Below are 15085 nucleotides of genomic sequence, written 5' to 3'. Positions count from 1 at the left end.
TATGAAAAGATGGGCATGTTAATCCTCTCCATACAATGGGAAAGTACAGTCTGGTATGGAGATGACCTTCTTTTAAGAATGAGTGTTCTCCTTAAAAAAAAAAAACAAAAAAAAACACCAACATAATATTTTTTTTTCCCCTTTTGATTTGTTTCTACTTGCTTATTTTGAATAAATGCTGACTAGTGCACAATAGCTCTAACAGCAAGGCAAGCTTTGCACAACACAATAGATTGCTCAGCCTGATGGAAGCCAATCTGTGATTTTTAAAATATTTTGTTTGTTTGTTTTTACCCTTAATCATAGGACTTAATTCCACAACACCAGGACCTGCAGTTCACCTATCATGGTCATTTCTGGCAAGACATAGTAAAACCAGTGCCATGCTTATTGTTCCTCTGCCTTTCCCTTTCAGAACCAATGTACAACAGTGCAAAAGAATTCACATTTTCCTAAGCTCATTATATTGTGTGATGCTTTATCTCTCATTCTTCTGTTTTCAATAAGAGTCCAACTGTGCTTGTCAGGATCTGTCTATAGATAACAGCATGTACTGGCAGGGTATGGGCCTTTCCTGTGTTACCTTTCTATTGCGACACAATACAGACCCCTTCATCTCAGCTATTTTTCCTCTATAAAATTTGCATCTCCTTTATGAGGCCTAATACCAAAGAAATGATGTCATACAGGAGCCATAATTTCTGATGATAGTTATTCAAAGCAATGAGGATAGAGACTGAGGGTAAAGAACACTTCAAGACTCTCAGGAGACTTAGGAATTGGATAACATTCAGTGTAAGTAAACACAAAGCAGTGAACATGGGAAATTCAAACTTCATACACAAACGAATGGGCCATGAGATGAATCACTACCACTTCTTGAGTTAATAGACAGTGATGAAAACTTTAGCTCCATTCTTGGCAGCAGTCAAAAAAGCAGATCAATTGTGAAAAATTCAGAACCACTAATAAAAGAGTAAAGATCAAAACAGAAAGCACCATTATGCACCCATACAAACCCAGGTTGCACCCACACCTTGGATACTGTATGCAGTAGTGATTGGTCCCTTTCTCTCAGAAAGGGTATAATAGATCTGGAAAAGGTTCAGAGAAGGGCAGCAAGGATGAGCAAAGGCATAAACCAGTTTCTGTTTAAGGAACAGCTGGTTCTCCTTTCATTGTTCATAGAACCACCTCATTCACTTGCTCCACTTATTAAGAAGCTAACATTTTATTATTTTAAAGAAGAAATTACATAGTATTGCAGCAAAGTAGAAGGGTGTGAACCCGAGAAATGTAAAGTTTCAGGTTTAAACATCAAGTGGTTTTAGAACCACCTGTTTTGCCAAAAAACAGAGAACAGAAATATGGAATGGGGGCACAAAGGCATGATTTGGCATGAAAAGCAAAGCATCATTCTTATTTAATTCCTGAGAGGGTGTAAAAAAATTATCATCAGCTCTGTTCAGAAACAGGTTCTGAAGTGCCCACAAAGTCGTTTGGGGTTTTGACTTGTCCATGAGATATGAATGAGAAAGTCACAGCAGTGTTGTACTCCATCCTGTGAAGTGAGAGCTACCTAATTTGCCTTCCCTCCTCTCAGCAGTGTTTGAGAAGGTAACAACAGGTGACACCAAAGTACTCACACACAGGCCACAATGCATAAGCCAGCTATGGCTGCAGCATAAATATCACAATGTTCCAAGAGGTTTATTTACCTTCATACTCTGTTAGTTCTCAGTCATTGTGCCTCCACCTGAGAAAAAAAACCCATCATCATTGATACAAGTTCTGATGGCTTTTTCTATCATCCTGACAACCCAGATCCCAAAGAGTTCTAAAAGCAAAACTCCCTGTACAGGAAACAACAAAGTGGATGGGGAAGAAGGAAAAACCATAGAGGGACAGGGATGGAACAGGTTGTTATACAGAGTTACAGCTATTGATGTGAGGTAACAGAGAAAAGACATCAGTGGTATCAGTGTAACTTGGACAGACATTATTGATTATATAACAGATTTTTCTGTTTCCTAAAATCTATTTTTTTTTTTTTAATGCTGGAATTTTGAGTGAGGCTACTAATGGCAAAATGGAACACACATCCTAGCTGAAGTAGTACCTAGCAAAACCAGAGAAGCTCGGTTTTAAGTTTAAAAGAGGGAATACAAAGCAAGAACTGTCAGTTCCATGTGATGCCCAGAATTAAAGGACAGTTCCCAAAAATCACATTTATCAGCACCTGGCAGGGAAAGGTAATTTCAGAGGAGGCTGTAGGCAGCAACCAAAATATAGTTATAAAGCATGAAAAAAGCACAATTAAGAGCAGGCTTTTTCCAGATCTTTCCTGTACATCTGGTACATGCTTCTTTGTAGCACAAAGCTTTATTTGCCATGGAGGGAATACACTTACATTTGAAACAAAGGAAAATTAACTACACCCTGTTTAATTAAATTTCTCAACTAAGAACATTAAACAGGCATAACCCCCAAAAAGAAGCAGTCACAAGATCTCTACACCTTCCGAGTCCTGCCAGCCTTTGGCACCGCTCAATCAAAACAGTCATTGGATTTTCAGACCCTTCTCTCCCAATCAGTTTCAAATACCTTGTAGCCTAAATGTTTTTCTAGGTTATCCCAAAAATCAAGCAAACTGTTGTGATTCTGAGCCAGCTCTTACAATTCTATATACATCAAATCATTCAGAGCTTCAAACAAGTTTCTGTTACTAAATTACATTGGCATATGGAACCCTGAGGTACTCCCGTGACCTAAATAGTCATCCACCTAGTTTTCATTGTTCAGAGATGTTAATGTCTCATTTGGACATGAATGGAGAGCTCTGGCTTTCTGCTCCTGCGTAACAATCTTTCCACAAAACTTATGGAAATTACATGTTATGAATCAATGACCTCCAGATTGACCCTTTTCTGTTATGCCACATTATTATAGGACTGCCTTCATTTAGTTTGATGTTGAGGACGTTTTTTAATAACTAACATCTTACAGAAAGAACCTGTTTTTCCTGAACAAAGTTATTATCTTTCATTGTTGTATGTACTGCACATTAATGGTATTTCTACCATTAAGTTTTCAGCACTGATGGAGCAAATAAAATGTAAAATTAGGCCTCCTTCAACACATACACACACAAAAAAAGAAACTAGCAGAAATTCTGCATGTGATGTCCTATTTTTCCTTCTCCCCATGGAGATTTCACAAACAAAAATTGTGGTCTTAATCACCTGAATGGACTAATGAGGACATCTAATATCCTTAAGCATATCAAACAAATTATTACTAATATCCTTACCAAGAAATAAGGACATATCAGTTAATCTCCAAATTCAACAGCTCTTCAGAGACCTTTACTAACACAGAGAGCTTGATCCCATTCCAACTTGCTCATTATAAAGCTCTGAGGTTCAGAAGTTTTTTAAACCTAAAGCTGAAAGTGAAGAGGTCACCACCTCCAAGTGCACAACCAAACAGTGAAACTGTACACCAGCCACCTCACCCTCCCGAGCTGCACTCCCTTATGATCGATGCTAAACAAGTGGTACAATGCTGGGCTTTCTCTTTCACCATGACTTCCATTCCTACTTAAACAGCTTCTACCTTATTAGGGGAAAGATAAGCATCAACACTTAATATAGAAGTCACTCAACATTTTACATTATAAGATCATGCATTTAGTAGCTTATGGTACTCTGAGCTCTGACCTCCTTGTCCTTTCCAAGCTGGCTGGCTGCCTTCCACTGATTTGTTTTGTAACGTTCCAGTCAAAACATCTCAGCTGTTGCATGAGGAGGAGACCAGGAAAAATGTCACTATTTGCCATTGAAAAAAAACCACCCCTAATAAAAAAAAATTATTTCACCCTAACCTTTGGAGGAAGGTCTTGAGATCTGGCCACATTAAAAGGACCAGAAACACCTCAATTTGAAAAAGCTTTTTGAGGTTTCTTGACATTTTGCAGAAATGTTTCCAAGTTTTTACCAATGAAAGACTGATCCTAGCAAGGCTGAAGAAATCTGCAGGCCATGCTGGATCTAGGGTCCCAAAATGACAGCAGGAAAATTACCTCTCCTCTTATCTGAGTGACTTGAATCTAGTCAAGCAGGAGGAGGAAACAGAGTACACCAGAAATTACTCCACAAGGAGAAACTTCTTTACTCTGAGGGTGGTGGAGCACTGGAACAAGATGCCCAGAGAAGTTGTGGAGTCTCCTCTGAAAGTACTCAAAACCCATCTGGATATGTTCCTGTGAAACCTGCTCAAGGCATACATGCATTACCAGGGGCACTGGACTAGAAGATTTCCAGAGGTCCCTTCCAATCCCCACCATTCTATGATTCTATGAAAAAGCATGATATGAGGAGTGGACACATTGAAAGCCAAGAGTATGGGCGCTGGGGCAAAACTGATGGTCATTAAGAAGGGACTCTAGATGTGGGAGCCTGGGAGGAAAAAGAGGACTGGGGAACCCTGGTTCGGCAGAAATACAACCAGTGAGAAGTCCAAGCATAAGAAAAAAGAGTTGATGCCAACGGAGCAGAAAGACTAGATACCAAGGTTAGATAAATACCAGATGAAGACATAGGAAATACAGATCAAGAGCATACTGCATAACAAGAGAGCAGGCTAACTGAATAGGGAGAAACCATCAATGAAAGAATATAAAGGAGTTATTCTTATGGGAAGAAATGCTAGTACTGAAAAAGTAATTTATCAAACCCATTCTTGTGTTGTCAGAAAATATCCTGGACAAAAGGCTGGTAAATATCCTGGTAAAAGGCTCATTCCTGCATAGTAGACCCCACAAAGAAGAGCAAAGATGTTCATTATAATTGACAATTTAGCAGTTACTCCAAGCAAACAAGTTTTTTCTGGCAGATGTAGAGAGTCCTGCTGATAACCAGGAAGATCACAGTATGACACCACATGATGCAATCTGGATGCTTCCCCCTGAAACTAGTACGTGTTCATCTGATTTTAAACAGTGTAAATCAAAGCCCTCAAAAGTAAGGAAATGTATGAATGCAATTAAAGTGAAGGAAATCTTAATGACTTATAAAAATGATTTTCTAAATTAATGCAATTTAATCAATCATGCACAATGAATTCCTCTTTAATTAAGGTAATTAAAGATTGTGTTACGATGCACGTGCACAAAGAATGAATTAAGATTGCATACAATCTTACCTATGGCAGTCCCTAACTCACAGGTGCCAAATACAACTTTGTCTATAATGCTATTTTGATGTGGTGTACACAAAGAACTATGTAGGAACTGTGCCTTGTGCACCCACAAAGAGGGAAGCCAGGCAGAAGACCAACTGTAAAGCAAGCCCTAAATGTGTCCATGGCTACAGCCCTAGTGCCATAATTGCAGCTGTTTCTCTAGCTTCTGCAGCTCACAGTACTACACTAACATCCTTCCAGTGTCACCCCCATAAATATTTAAAACCCATGACTTTTTGGAATGTCTCTTCCTTAACTGTAATCACTACCCTAATGAAGCTTACTAGATATAAGACGACTTGCGCCACACATGCAGAGTGTGGAACACACCTTGCTGTGCTCTGCATATCTGCCATAAAGCCCAGCATTCCTAATCACAAGCCACCAAGTCCCTCATAGCTCCTGAGGATGCTTCCATGGGAACCAAGCCAAGCCACACATCTTTGGAGAGCTGCTCAGCTGCACCCTCCCTACAAAACCCAAACACTGACACGAAATGAAAGGAGCAAATTGAGAGGATTTAGAAGGAAAAGGTTATCATCACACAGACTGTTCTCAAGTAACTCGAGTAGGAAGTGAAACCTTGTACCATTAAAGCACACGAGGTGCAGCAAAGGTACATGAAACTTTGTCATAAAATCAGTGTTACTTCTCTAGATAAAGTTGCTTGCCTAAACCCACATGAAGAATAGAGCTGATCTAACCCAACATCTGGAAATTTATACTCAGTCTACAAGTACTGCTCAAATGCACCTCATTTTGAGAGGCAAAATTCATTTTAAGCCCATATATTGCCCTGTTATCTAAAAAATACAGTGTTGTGTCCCTCTTGCTGTTAAAAACAAAGCAGAAAAGCCCACCTGATATTACAGTCCCAGACACTGAACTGAGGGATGGTATTTACACAACAAATATGAACCTGACAGCCTTGTCAATGCCTCACTTCGCTGATCATCCACAGGCTTTCCAACACACTGTGTCCCTCATCTGGACTTCGTGAGTCTAGAAGGTGTAGGTAAGAACAAACTTTGGCCCTTGCCCTTCACTTTCCCATTTTTGTAGCTTTCCAAATGAAATAAATACACTTTGACACCTTCAAGAAAGTTTTCTGGCATCTGTTACAGGGAAGTTTATGAAGGTGCTGGTGACATTAACACTAACCTGACTGAGCTGATGTAGGGAATGCTTTCTGATACAAAGAGTAAGAGCAGGCACTCTCCTCTTCCATTTGAAGTAAAAAGATTTTCCCATACATTGTTTGGATGTATGTTTTCACAAATAAAACAAAGCCAACTTACCCTGGCCCTATAGGATATCTGTTAAAGGAGGAAAATATGCAGCCCAGCAAGTTTTCCCTCCAACCCTTCTTTTCAGGCAAGTAATAAATCTTGAGTGAAAAAGTTACTGTGCTCTTCAGCTGTCACCACCAAGATTTTGTTTTTTAAAACTGTAGCAGCCTTAAGGCTGATTTACTACTCAGCCCTCCACACTCTGACAATTGAATAGTTGGAGACAAAAATCACTATTGCACACCTGGAAATATTTTATTTGCTGTACTCATGAGAAAACAAAGTTTTCATCAGTGAGGAAGGAGGAGGGGGAAGGGAGAGAGCAAGCTTCAGGTGAATCTTAGAAGTTCCTGGCATGAAGAGAAACTTCATACATATGTACGTGAGTAGCAAAACCACCTCTGCATGTGGAGTGGTCAGGCTCTTGAGGGACGATGGATCCACTGTGTAATCCAGCCTCAAATCATCAACTTGGAAGCCTTGGCCAGTGAACACTGAGCAGTGCTCATCAACTAAGTCTATTCAGTGATTTCAGTTTGGCAAGTGAAAAGAATGTGTGAGAACTTCGAAATCAGTTCATTCACTCTTTTGCTTATTCTGTTTTTTTTTTTTCCAGTAAGCTCTTAATCACCCTAATGTATAACCATCTGATATTAGTAAAGGCAGAATCAGACCTCTGAGGAACAGCTACTTTCCAGAACACCTCTTTGCCCTAGTCAAAGTCTCAAGTTTAGCAAGATTAAGGGTAAAAACCCAAACACATAGCAGAGAAAACCAGTTGATGGAAAATGTGATGGTGCCAGGCCTGTGAAACTACTTTATTCTATCAGATCCTCTTTTCAGTGGCATGTAGTTTGATGCCATTTTCCCCTACAGCGTCATTTTCTGAAAATTTATTCCATGTTCCAGACTAATCTTGTCTTCAAAAGAAATCCTACATCTTCTGTTATTTCAAAGAGCCATATTTGCACCTGGGCAAAATGATGTAAGTACTCTAGGTGCTGGCTGAGTGAAACAGACCCACAAAAAAACAGACCCTCTTCATTTTTAATCTCAGGTCATTTCAGCAATGTGGAGAGACATGACAAAGGCCTTTATGTACTTTGATTGCTACTCTGAAATCTTTCTCATCTCTCCTATTCTTGTGATACCTACAAAGCCCATCCACAAATGAAGACTCATTTCAGTTTTATGACATCAGATATGGAGAGCATTTCAGCAACTTATTTGTTAATTACCTCCACCAGTCCCAAGGCTGGACTTCATTATCCAGTAACCAAGTAGTGCCAAATTAAGTACACACAAAGACTTCACTCTAACTAGTGTTTAGTCAGTACTGATTTATTCAACTGTCACACAATCCTGTGCCAAGCAGTAAGTGCCCCAACACCACCACCTTCTAAAAATCACCTAGCCTTGTACCCCATCATCTAAATCTGGATGAAATTTACACAGAAGCAATGCTGAGAAATGACAGCCAGAAGAATATCCCCTTCCTTTGCACATATTCTATCACTGCAAGGCCAAGGGAAACTTGCCTGCTCATCCCTGAGCCAAATCCAATACAGAGCAGAATGAAAAGCAAGGTATTTACATCTCTTTCAGAGTTCTACAGCAGTTTAGCAGAGGTGGGAACTTCTTTCCCACCTCAGTACTAGAGACAAAAAAAAATTACAAATAATCAAAGTTCTTCACAATTCCATGTACAACTCTATCTATGTTCACATACCTAAAGCAGAAGGGAGTGGTTTGGTGAGAAGACAGAGCCAGACACTTCTCAGAGGCAGACAGCAGTCACAAGTTGCAGCAAGCTGGACTGTTAGATCTAAGGAAAAAAAATAATACAATCTTCCCCTTGGAGGTGGTCAAACAGCACAGCAGGTAGCCAGAGGCTGTGAAATTTCCATCCTTGGAGACACTCAAAGCTCTCCTGCACCAGTCTTGACTGACCTCACCTAACACTGAATTTGGCTCTGCAGGAGGCCAGAAGACCCTGAAGGCCCCTACCAATGGAGAATATTTTACAATCTTTGATCAAACAGGGGTTGGACGGTGTCACAGAGGGAAACACAGCTCACAATTGATGGCTTGTAACTCAACAGTCCTGCACTATATTTGGGAAAACTGAAATCCTGCCAAGTCAAAGCTGCAACATAGGAAGAACCTTTAGTAAGATGTATCTGACCAAAATAGAAATCACAAATAGATGAATATGTAAACAGGAAAATGTATTAAGTGGTAGTGAGTTCAGTTTGTATAGCTGCTTCTGACTGCTAAATGTGCTTGTAGCATCACCTGCTTTATAACAGCACATACACATTTCCAGCCAATAATGAATAAATATACATGATTCTTTTCTAATCCTTTTAACTTGTAAAACTGCAAACCTAAACATTTGATTTTTTTTTCCATAAGCCTTCAAAAAGACAGAACCTTGATGTTTTTAAAGAGGAAAGATTATTTACTTTTGCTGCAGGCAAAAAATTGAAAATGCCTTTACTGATTCTGCCAAATAGCTCCATCATGCATCTTTTATTCTCATCAAAACAAGACACTTGAAGGTCGTCCTATAATGACACAGTAATCAATATTTTGAGGGTCAGATCAACTTGATAAACCTCTGTTTGACTTGTCTGTCCAAAAGACTCCTCCAAATCCAAATGAACCATGTAGGAAGAGTGTTTTACTCCCTTTCCTCATGCCAGGCAGTTGCTTGGAAGAATGTATGATGCAGTTTGATTTTATTTAGGTAAGCAGGACAAGCCAGTTTTATCCACATGGTTCTAAACTGAGTAGTGGTTAATACATTGAAGCCAACAGAGCTTATTTAAGGAGCAGCAAAACTTGCAGATGAAGGAAGAGAAAGTGGAAGAGAAAGAAACCGAGGAGGAAGACTAAGAAGGAAAAAGGTTTGTAAAAAGGCAAATTAGATGTGCAAAAGGAGGCAGAAAAATCCTCTGCACTGGCACAATACAGAGAGCAGATGCTCTTATACCACACACAAGATGCTGTGAAACTGGGAGCCAAGTCCTTCTGTACTAAGGAAGCATGCCTGAGAATTGAGCCCCTCAGTATTTGATGCACCGGGATAGTTTCTGGTTTAAACGACACTGAAGCCCCTGAACACAGACAAAATCCAGACCATCATCAATCTAGAGACAATGGGCAACGCTGACAGCACAGCATCTCATTAATCTTCATTTGTCCTAGCACATCCTGTCATTCTTACGCAAACAGCATACTTGAGGATACGTCTTTTCTGCACCCCACGATAAGGAGAAGCGAGGCTGTCAGGAGCACCAGGATGTCATCCTATACCACAGGCCATCACTTCACTCAGCGCCTCGTGTTTTACATCACAGCTAATGTGTTTGACATTCAAATATGACCCAGCAGGAGGTAAAACTATCTGATGCCACAGCAACAGCATCTTGCTTCCTGTGCTAAAACATTCACCGAGGTCCCTGGGGATCTGACAGTCTCTCTGCCTCCACTGTACCCTTGTTAATGGAGATTGAAACACTGCTTAAGAATGGAAAAAGCTATCTGCATGGGCAGGTAATGATAGCAATTCACTCTCCTCACCCAAGAGACAAGTCTGGTACTCAAAGGCTAGGAAAACCGGTTCTACTGAAAAAAAAGAGATAAAGAACACCTAAACCTTGAGGAGTTGGTCTATGTTTTCTTCCATAGAAGTCTGTCAGACTACACCTGAAATGCTTGTCCACATATTTGTCTGAACAGAATATTTATTTCAAGCTAAGTAAATTGTACACAGTGTTCACAATATTTTATGTGAGATTTGTGGAGGGGAGTGGTCTCTCATTAAGCCAGGTAATACATGGGAAAATATAGACAAGCTTTGAGGTGTCTGCAGCTCCATAAAGTCACAGGAAAATATTTTAGGTGTTAAAACAGAACAAAACCCAAAAAACTCCCACTCCTGAGTAAGTCACCAAAAAAAAACCATTTTTACTATTACTGCTCATCAATTCTTCTTCTAGAATGAAGAATAGAAGGGAAGATTATATTATTACTACTGACTCAGAGTGTTTTGCTTCTGTATCACTTTCAAAGAATGTTCAGAACATCTTGTTCCAGGATATTTCCCTTCCAAGAGAAATCACTTTCTGTATCACACATGGCTGAAAACAGTACATCCTGGTCCTGTTTTCTTATGAAAACCAGAATCTGCCCCAAAGTACTTCCAGCATCACATGAATGGGATACAAAGTAGTTAAGTGGTAAAAACATGGGACACAACTTAAGGTTGGAATAATATTTCAATACAATTGTGACATCTTAAGAGAAATTATCTTATTAACAGACATCTGTAACAAGTCAAAGCAAGTTCACCATTAAACATAATTTTGTAAAGTCTGACTCAGAATCTACTCACGACCCAAAAGCAACACACCACACTGTGTGCAGGGATGCTCAGGGGAATACCCTTACACCTGGCAGTCCAACGTGCTGTTTTCAAATTACAAAAGGTACACCTTCACATATTTGTCACTTCAGAAGCAGTCACATAAATGAAGTTGCTAAATGATTTTGTAAACATATAAATTTCCCCCTTGTCCTCTTGCTAGACACCCTTATGAAAAGTCCCTCTCCAGCATTCCTGTAGGATCCCTTCAGGTATTAGAAGGCAGCTAGAAGGTTTCCCTTAAGTCTTCTCTTCTCTAGGCTGAACAACCCCAACTCTCCTCAGCCTATCCTCATCACAGAGGTGTTCCAGTTCTTGGATCAGATTTGTGGCCCTCCTCTGGACTCACTCCAACAGCTCTGTGTCCTTCTTGTGCTGGGGACACCAGAACTGCTCCAGTATTCAAGGTGGGGGTCTCACAAGAGCAAAGGGAAAGAATCACACAACTTGCTGCTGCGGGGGACACTGCTTTGTGCAACATTTTCCTTTCCATTTAGAGTCAAGGCCATCAGCTTTACTTGTGAGAGTAAAACTTACGATATGTTACCAACTAAACATAACTGTGCTGCTAGTTCTTAAAAGTTCACCACCCCAATAAAATTCAGATGCACAAAAGATGTCAAATTTTTACCCTTTTACTCCTTGCCTAAGCCTGCACGCAGTAAGCTCTAAGTAAGTCTTTGTCAGGACACCACCAGCTGTGTGGCTTCCTCCAGTTCAAAAGGGAAGAGGCCATGTTCTGGGGCCAAAATACAAAGTTTTTTTTCTCAAGACATAATGTCTATAGTGTGTATTTCACGTGTGCCTGAATGCTCCAAGACAAACAGAAAAGACTATTCCAGAAAAAGGTTAAAACGGGAGAACATGTTAACATTAAAAATATGTAAGAAACCCTAGAAAAAGACCAGGAAAAATAAAGTTCATTAACTTGTCATCAAATTCATGAATGTTGCAAAGGTGAAAAGTTGTGGAATAAAGAACCCTACCAGCAACACAAAATGTATCTTAAAGGAAATCACTTCAGACTGTACTGCACTTAGCTGTGAGACAGCAGCGGTAGACAGTTTGAAAGTGGATTTTCCAGAGGGCTGTTAAGTTGGTTTTGTGTTTGGAGTTTTTCTGCTACAACCCTTCCAGTTTTCACAAACTTCAAATGTTCTTGTTGCTCCAGCAGAGCTGCCAAAGGATCTAAGGAGGAACTGCACTGTTTACAGTTGGAAGCCCCAGTGCTGGCAGAAGCCTAATGGCACCAAGGAGATATTTAATCTTTTGAAAGGAAGTAACTAATGAAACCAACAAACTCCAGCAAAATCCTGCATAAACAAACACAACAGAAGCAAAAACCACAGAAGCTGTTTGACAGAAGTGTTGTTGCACAAGTTCAATGAGCTTGGTTTAAGGAAAATTTATTCTAGGAAACAGATACTCAAGATTATCACAAAACATTTTGTTTCTCTTAAAAATACTGCACATGGGGGTGGGGAACCAAGGGATATAATCCTTTGCCTTGCCTTCATTTTCAATTTCAACTCTTAATCATTTAAATTGATTAGACAACAGTTTGGTAAGTAAAAGAAAATGGAATTATACCAAAATCTGGTCTTCTGAAGAGAACAGGATATCTATGACAGTGCATCTACTGGTACCTTGTCTATCATGTCCGGTCTGTTTGTAGCTGCCAAAATTGTCACGTCCTTCAGCTGTTCTATTCCATCCATTTCCGTTAGCAACTGAGCCAAGACACGGTCTGCTACATTTCCAGCACCTGAAGAGCTGATTTAAAGAAAGAAAAAGAGGGGGGGGAAGAAGGTCACAGCATTAGGTTAATCTTTTCTCTTAATTCTTTCTGATTTTTATTTTCACTTTCAATCCCTGAAACAGCATCAGTCATAGAAAGTCAGTAAAAGCAAATCAGAGAATTAGTCCTTCAAAAGGAGGACTAATTGGCAATAAAGCAATTGAAGGGGTTTTTTTAAACTTACTGCCCTTCTATGTAGGTTGTAAAGCATTTAACACAATGTGGATGTCTGGCATAAACATCTTTAAGATAACTGAATCCATGCAGCTTCTCTACTACTTAGACAAACTCTCATTTTTAGCAGCATCCAAGTGAGTTCTTAGACCACCCTAGGCAGTATTAAACAAATTAGGCAGTTATGTGCTTTGCAGAGTTGCTCTACAGTTTTATGTTCTCCCCTTCAAATGAGAATAAGTTGAGTGTTGACCAACTGCCTCATAATATCATTGTCAGCCCCTTAACTCAGATGATTTTCCAGATACCAAGAGGGGAAAAAACAACAACACTGAAAACCAGAAAACCTCCAGTTTTGCAATCACCAATACATGAAAAACCTAAACAGACAAGGCACGAACTATTCTAGGCATTTATGGGTTTTAGATTGGAATTAACTCTGGTAATCATGAAGTTCATAGAAAATTTGCTCAGATTGCTGAGTTACATGTAACAAAAACATTATAAACTATCTTAATACTATTATAAAAAATACAAGTGAAATATTTTCATTAAGGCTTTTAATGTTTTAAGAAGAATAACCAAATTAAGTACTACCTTCTTCATGGACAATTCCTTGACACAAAAATATGTGTGCATAGATGTGTGTGTGCATATATTCACATGTGTAAGAAAGAACACAGAAAAGGAAGCCATTGCATAAATCAAATCAAGAGACCAATTATATACTGTGATAAATAATACATCTCATGAATTCAGCTGTATTCTTCATAATATCCTTCTAATTTTGCATATAGAGGCTTTATTTCTGAAACATCATAAAAAAAGCTGACTGCTCACTACATAAGTATTTTTTAAAAGCTCCTAGACCCAGTAGATACTAGGACCATACACAGGTAGCTGTACACACTCCTATGCTGGTGGATGCACTACAGAAATGTGTGTGTGCATGTGTATATATAGATGTTCTTTGGAGCATTCGGCTCTATATAAACAGGGTGGGCCAGGGCATGCACAGCCAGCAGCTTGTCCCAAAAGTTCCTTCTCCTGAGCAGGGGCAGAGAAGCAGGATGGGGATTGCAAAATGGTACCAAAAATATGGGGTTTATCCTCCTTTGCCAAAAATTAGGATTCCTGCTCTTGGCACACACCAAAAGCCTTGCTGTTTTCAACACAACCTTCACCTGCAGATGCTACACACACACCTACAACTCAGGTACCTGAGAGGGGACTACAAGAAAGCCAGAAAGAGACTTTTTACATGGGCTTGTAGAGATAGGACAAGAGAGAATGGCTTTAGGTTTGAGGAAGGTAGATTTACACTGGGTGTTAGGAAGAAATTACAGCGAAGGTGGTAAGACACTGGAACAGGTTGCCCAGGGAGGTTGCAGACCTCCTTGGAGGTGTTCAAGGCCAGACTGGATGAGGAAGTGGAAGATGTCCCTGACCATAGCAGGGACATTGGAACTAGATAATCCCCTTCCAACCTAAACCATTCTATGAACCCAAGAACTTCCTTCACCAACAGGGCTGCTCTTCTAGGGCTATTCCTCCCACTGCTACACATGGGAGGGCTTCATCTCTGTACCCTTAAAGAGGCATTTTCTTAATACAATTTGAAAAATAAATCTACATAGGATTAAGATAATTATTTTAATCTCATATTGTTTGAATGTCCTTTTCCAAAAGTACTCTTAACTGTCTACACATAGAGGCACCTCCACACACAAATAGGTTGGACATGATGATCTTGAAGGTCTCTTCCAACCTGGTTTTGTTCTATTGTTCTATTATCCTGCAGAACATCAGTTTCCAACAAGAAATATTAGATGTTAAAATATAAGCACTCCAATTATTCCCAACAGATAGAGAATACACACATATAACTGCACAATTAGGCACATGCATTGCTGCAGCACTGCTATCCACCACCATCACTCCTGCAAACATGGTGCTTCCTACATGTCCCAGAGCAACAGTAATGATCCCAACCCTGCTGCACAGATTTCCTCCAAAATTCTACAACTTTCCTATGCTACAACAGCTTCTCTAATTTTCCAGTGTGAAGCAGTTAACTTATCAGACCTGATCTGGGAAATCTCGTTGAGAAGCTATAATAAATGTTGGCTAACAGAATACTTGGTTTGCTAAGAA

The 15085-nt window shown here is 39.7% G+C and overlaps 1 protein-coding gene across 1 annotated transcript in view; it reads right to left on the bottom strand.

The window, feature by feature from the left end:
• SPATA5 (spermatogenesis associated 5) overlaps nucleotides 1-15085 on the bottom strand; it is a 188936-nt gene that overhangs the window by 119444 nt on the left and 54407 nt on the right. Inside the window, 1 exon segment of the mRNA XM_054172512.1 lies at nucleotides 12606-12732. Coding sequence (XP_054028487.1) covers nucleotides 12606-12732 — 127 coding nt within the window.

The sequence above is a fragment of the Dryobates pubescens genome, chromosome 24 (genome assembly GCF_014839835.1).
Source record: "Dryobates pubescens isolate bDryPub1 chromosome 24, bDryPub1.pri, whole genome shotgun sequence".
Taxonomy (NCBI): Eukaryota; Metazoa; Chordata; class Aves; order Piciformes; family Picidae; genus Dryobates; species Dryobates pubescens.
The sequence above is the reverse complement of the archived record's forward strand: the minus strand, read 5'-3'. Positions and strand labels throughout refer to the sequence as shown.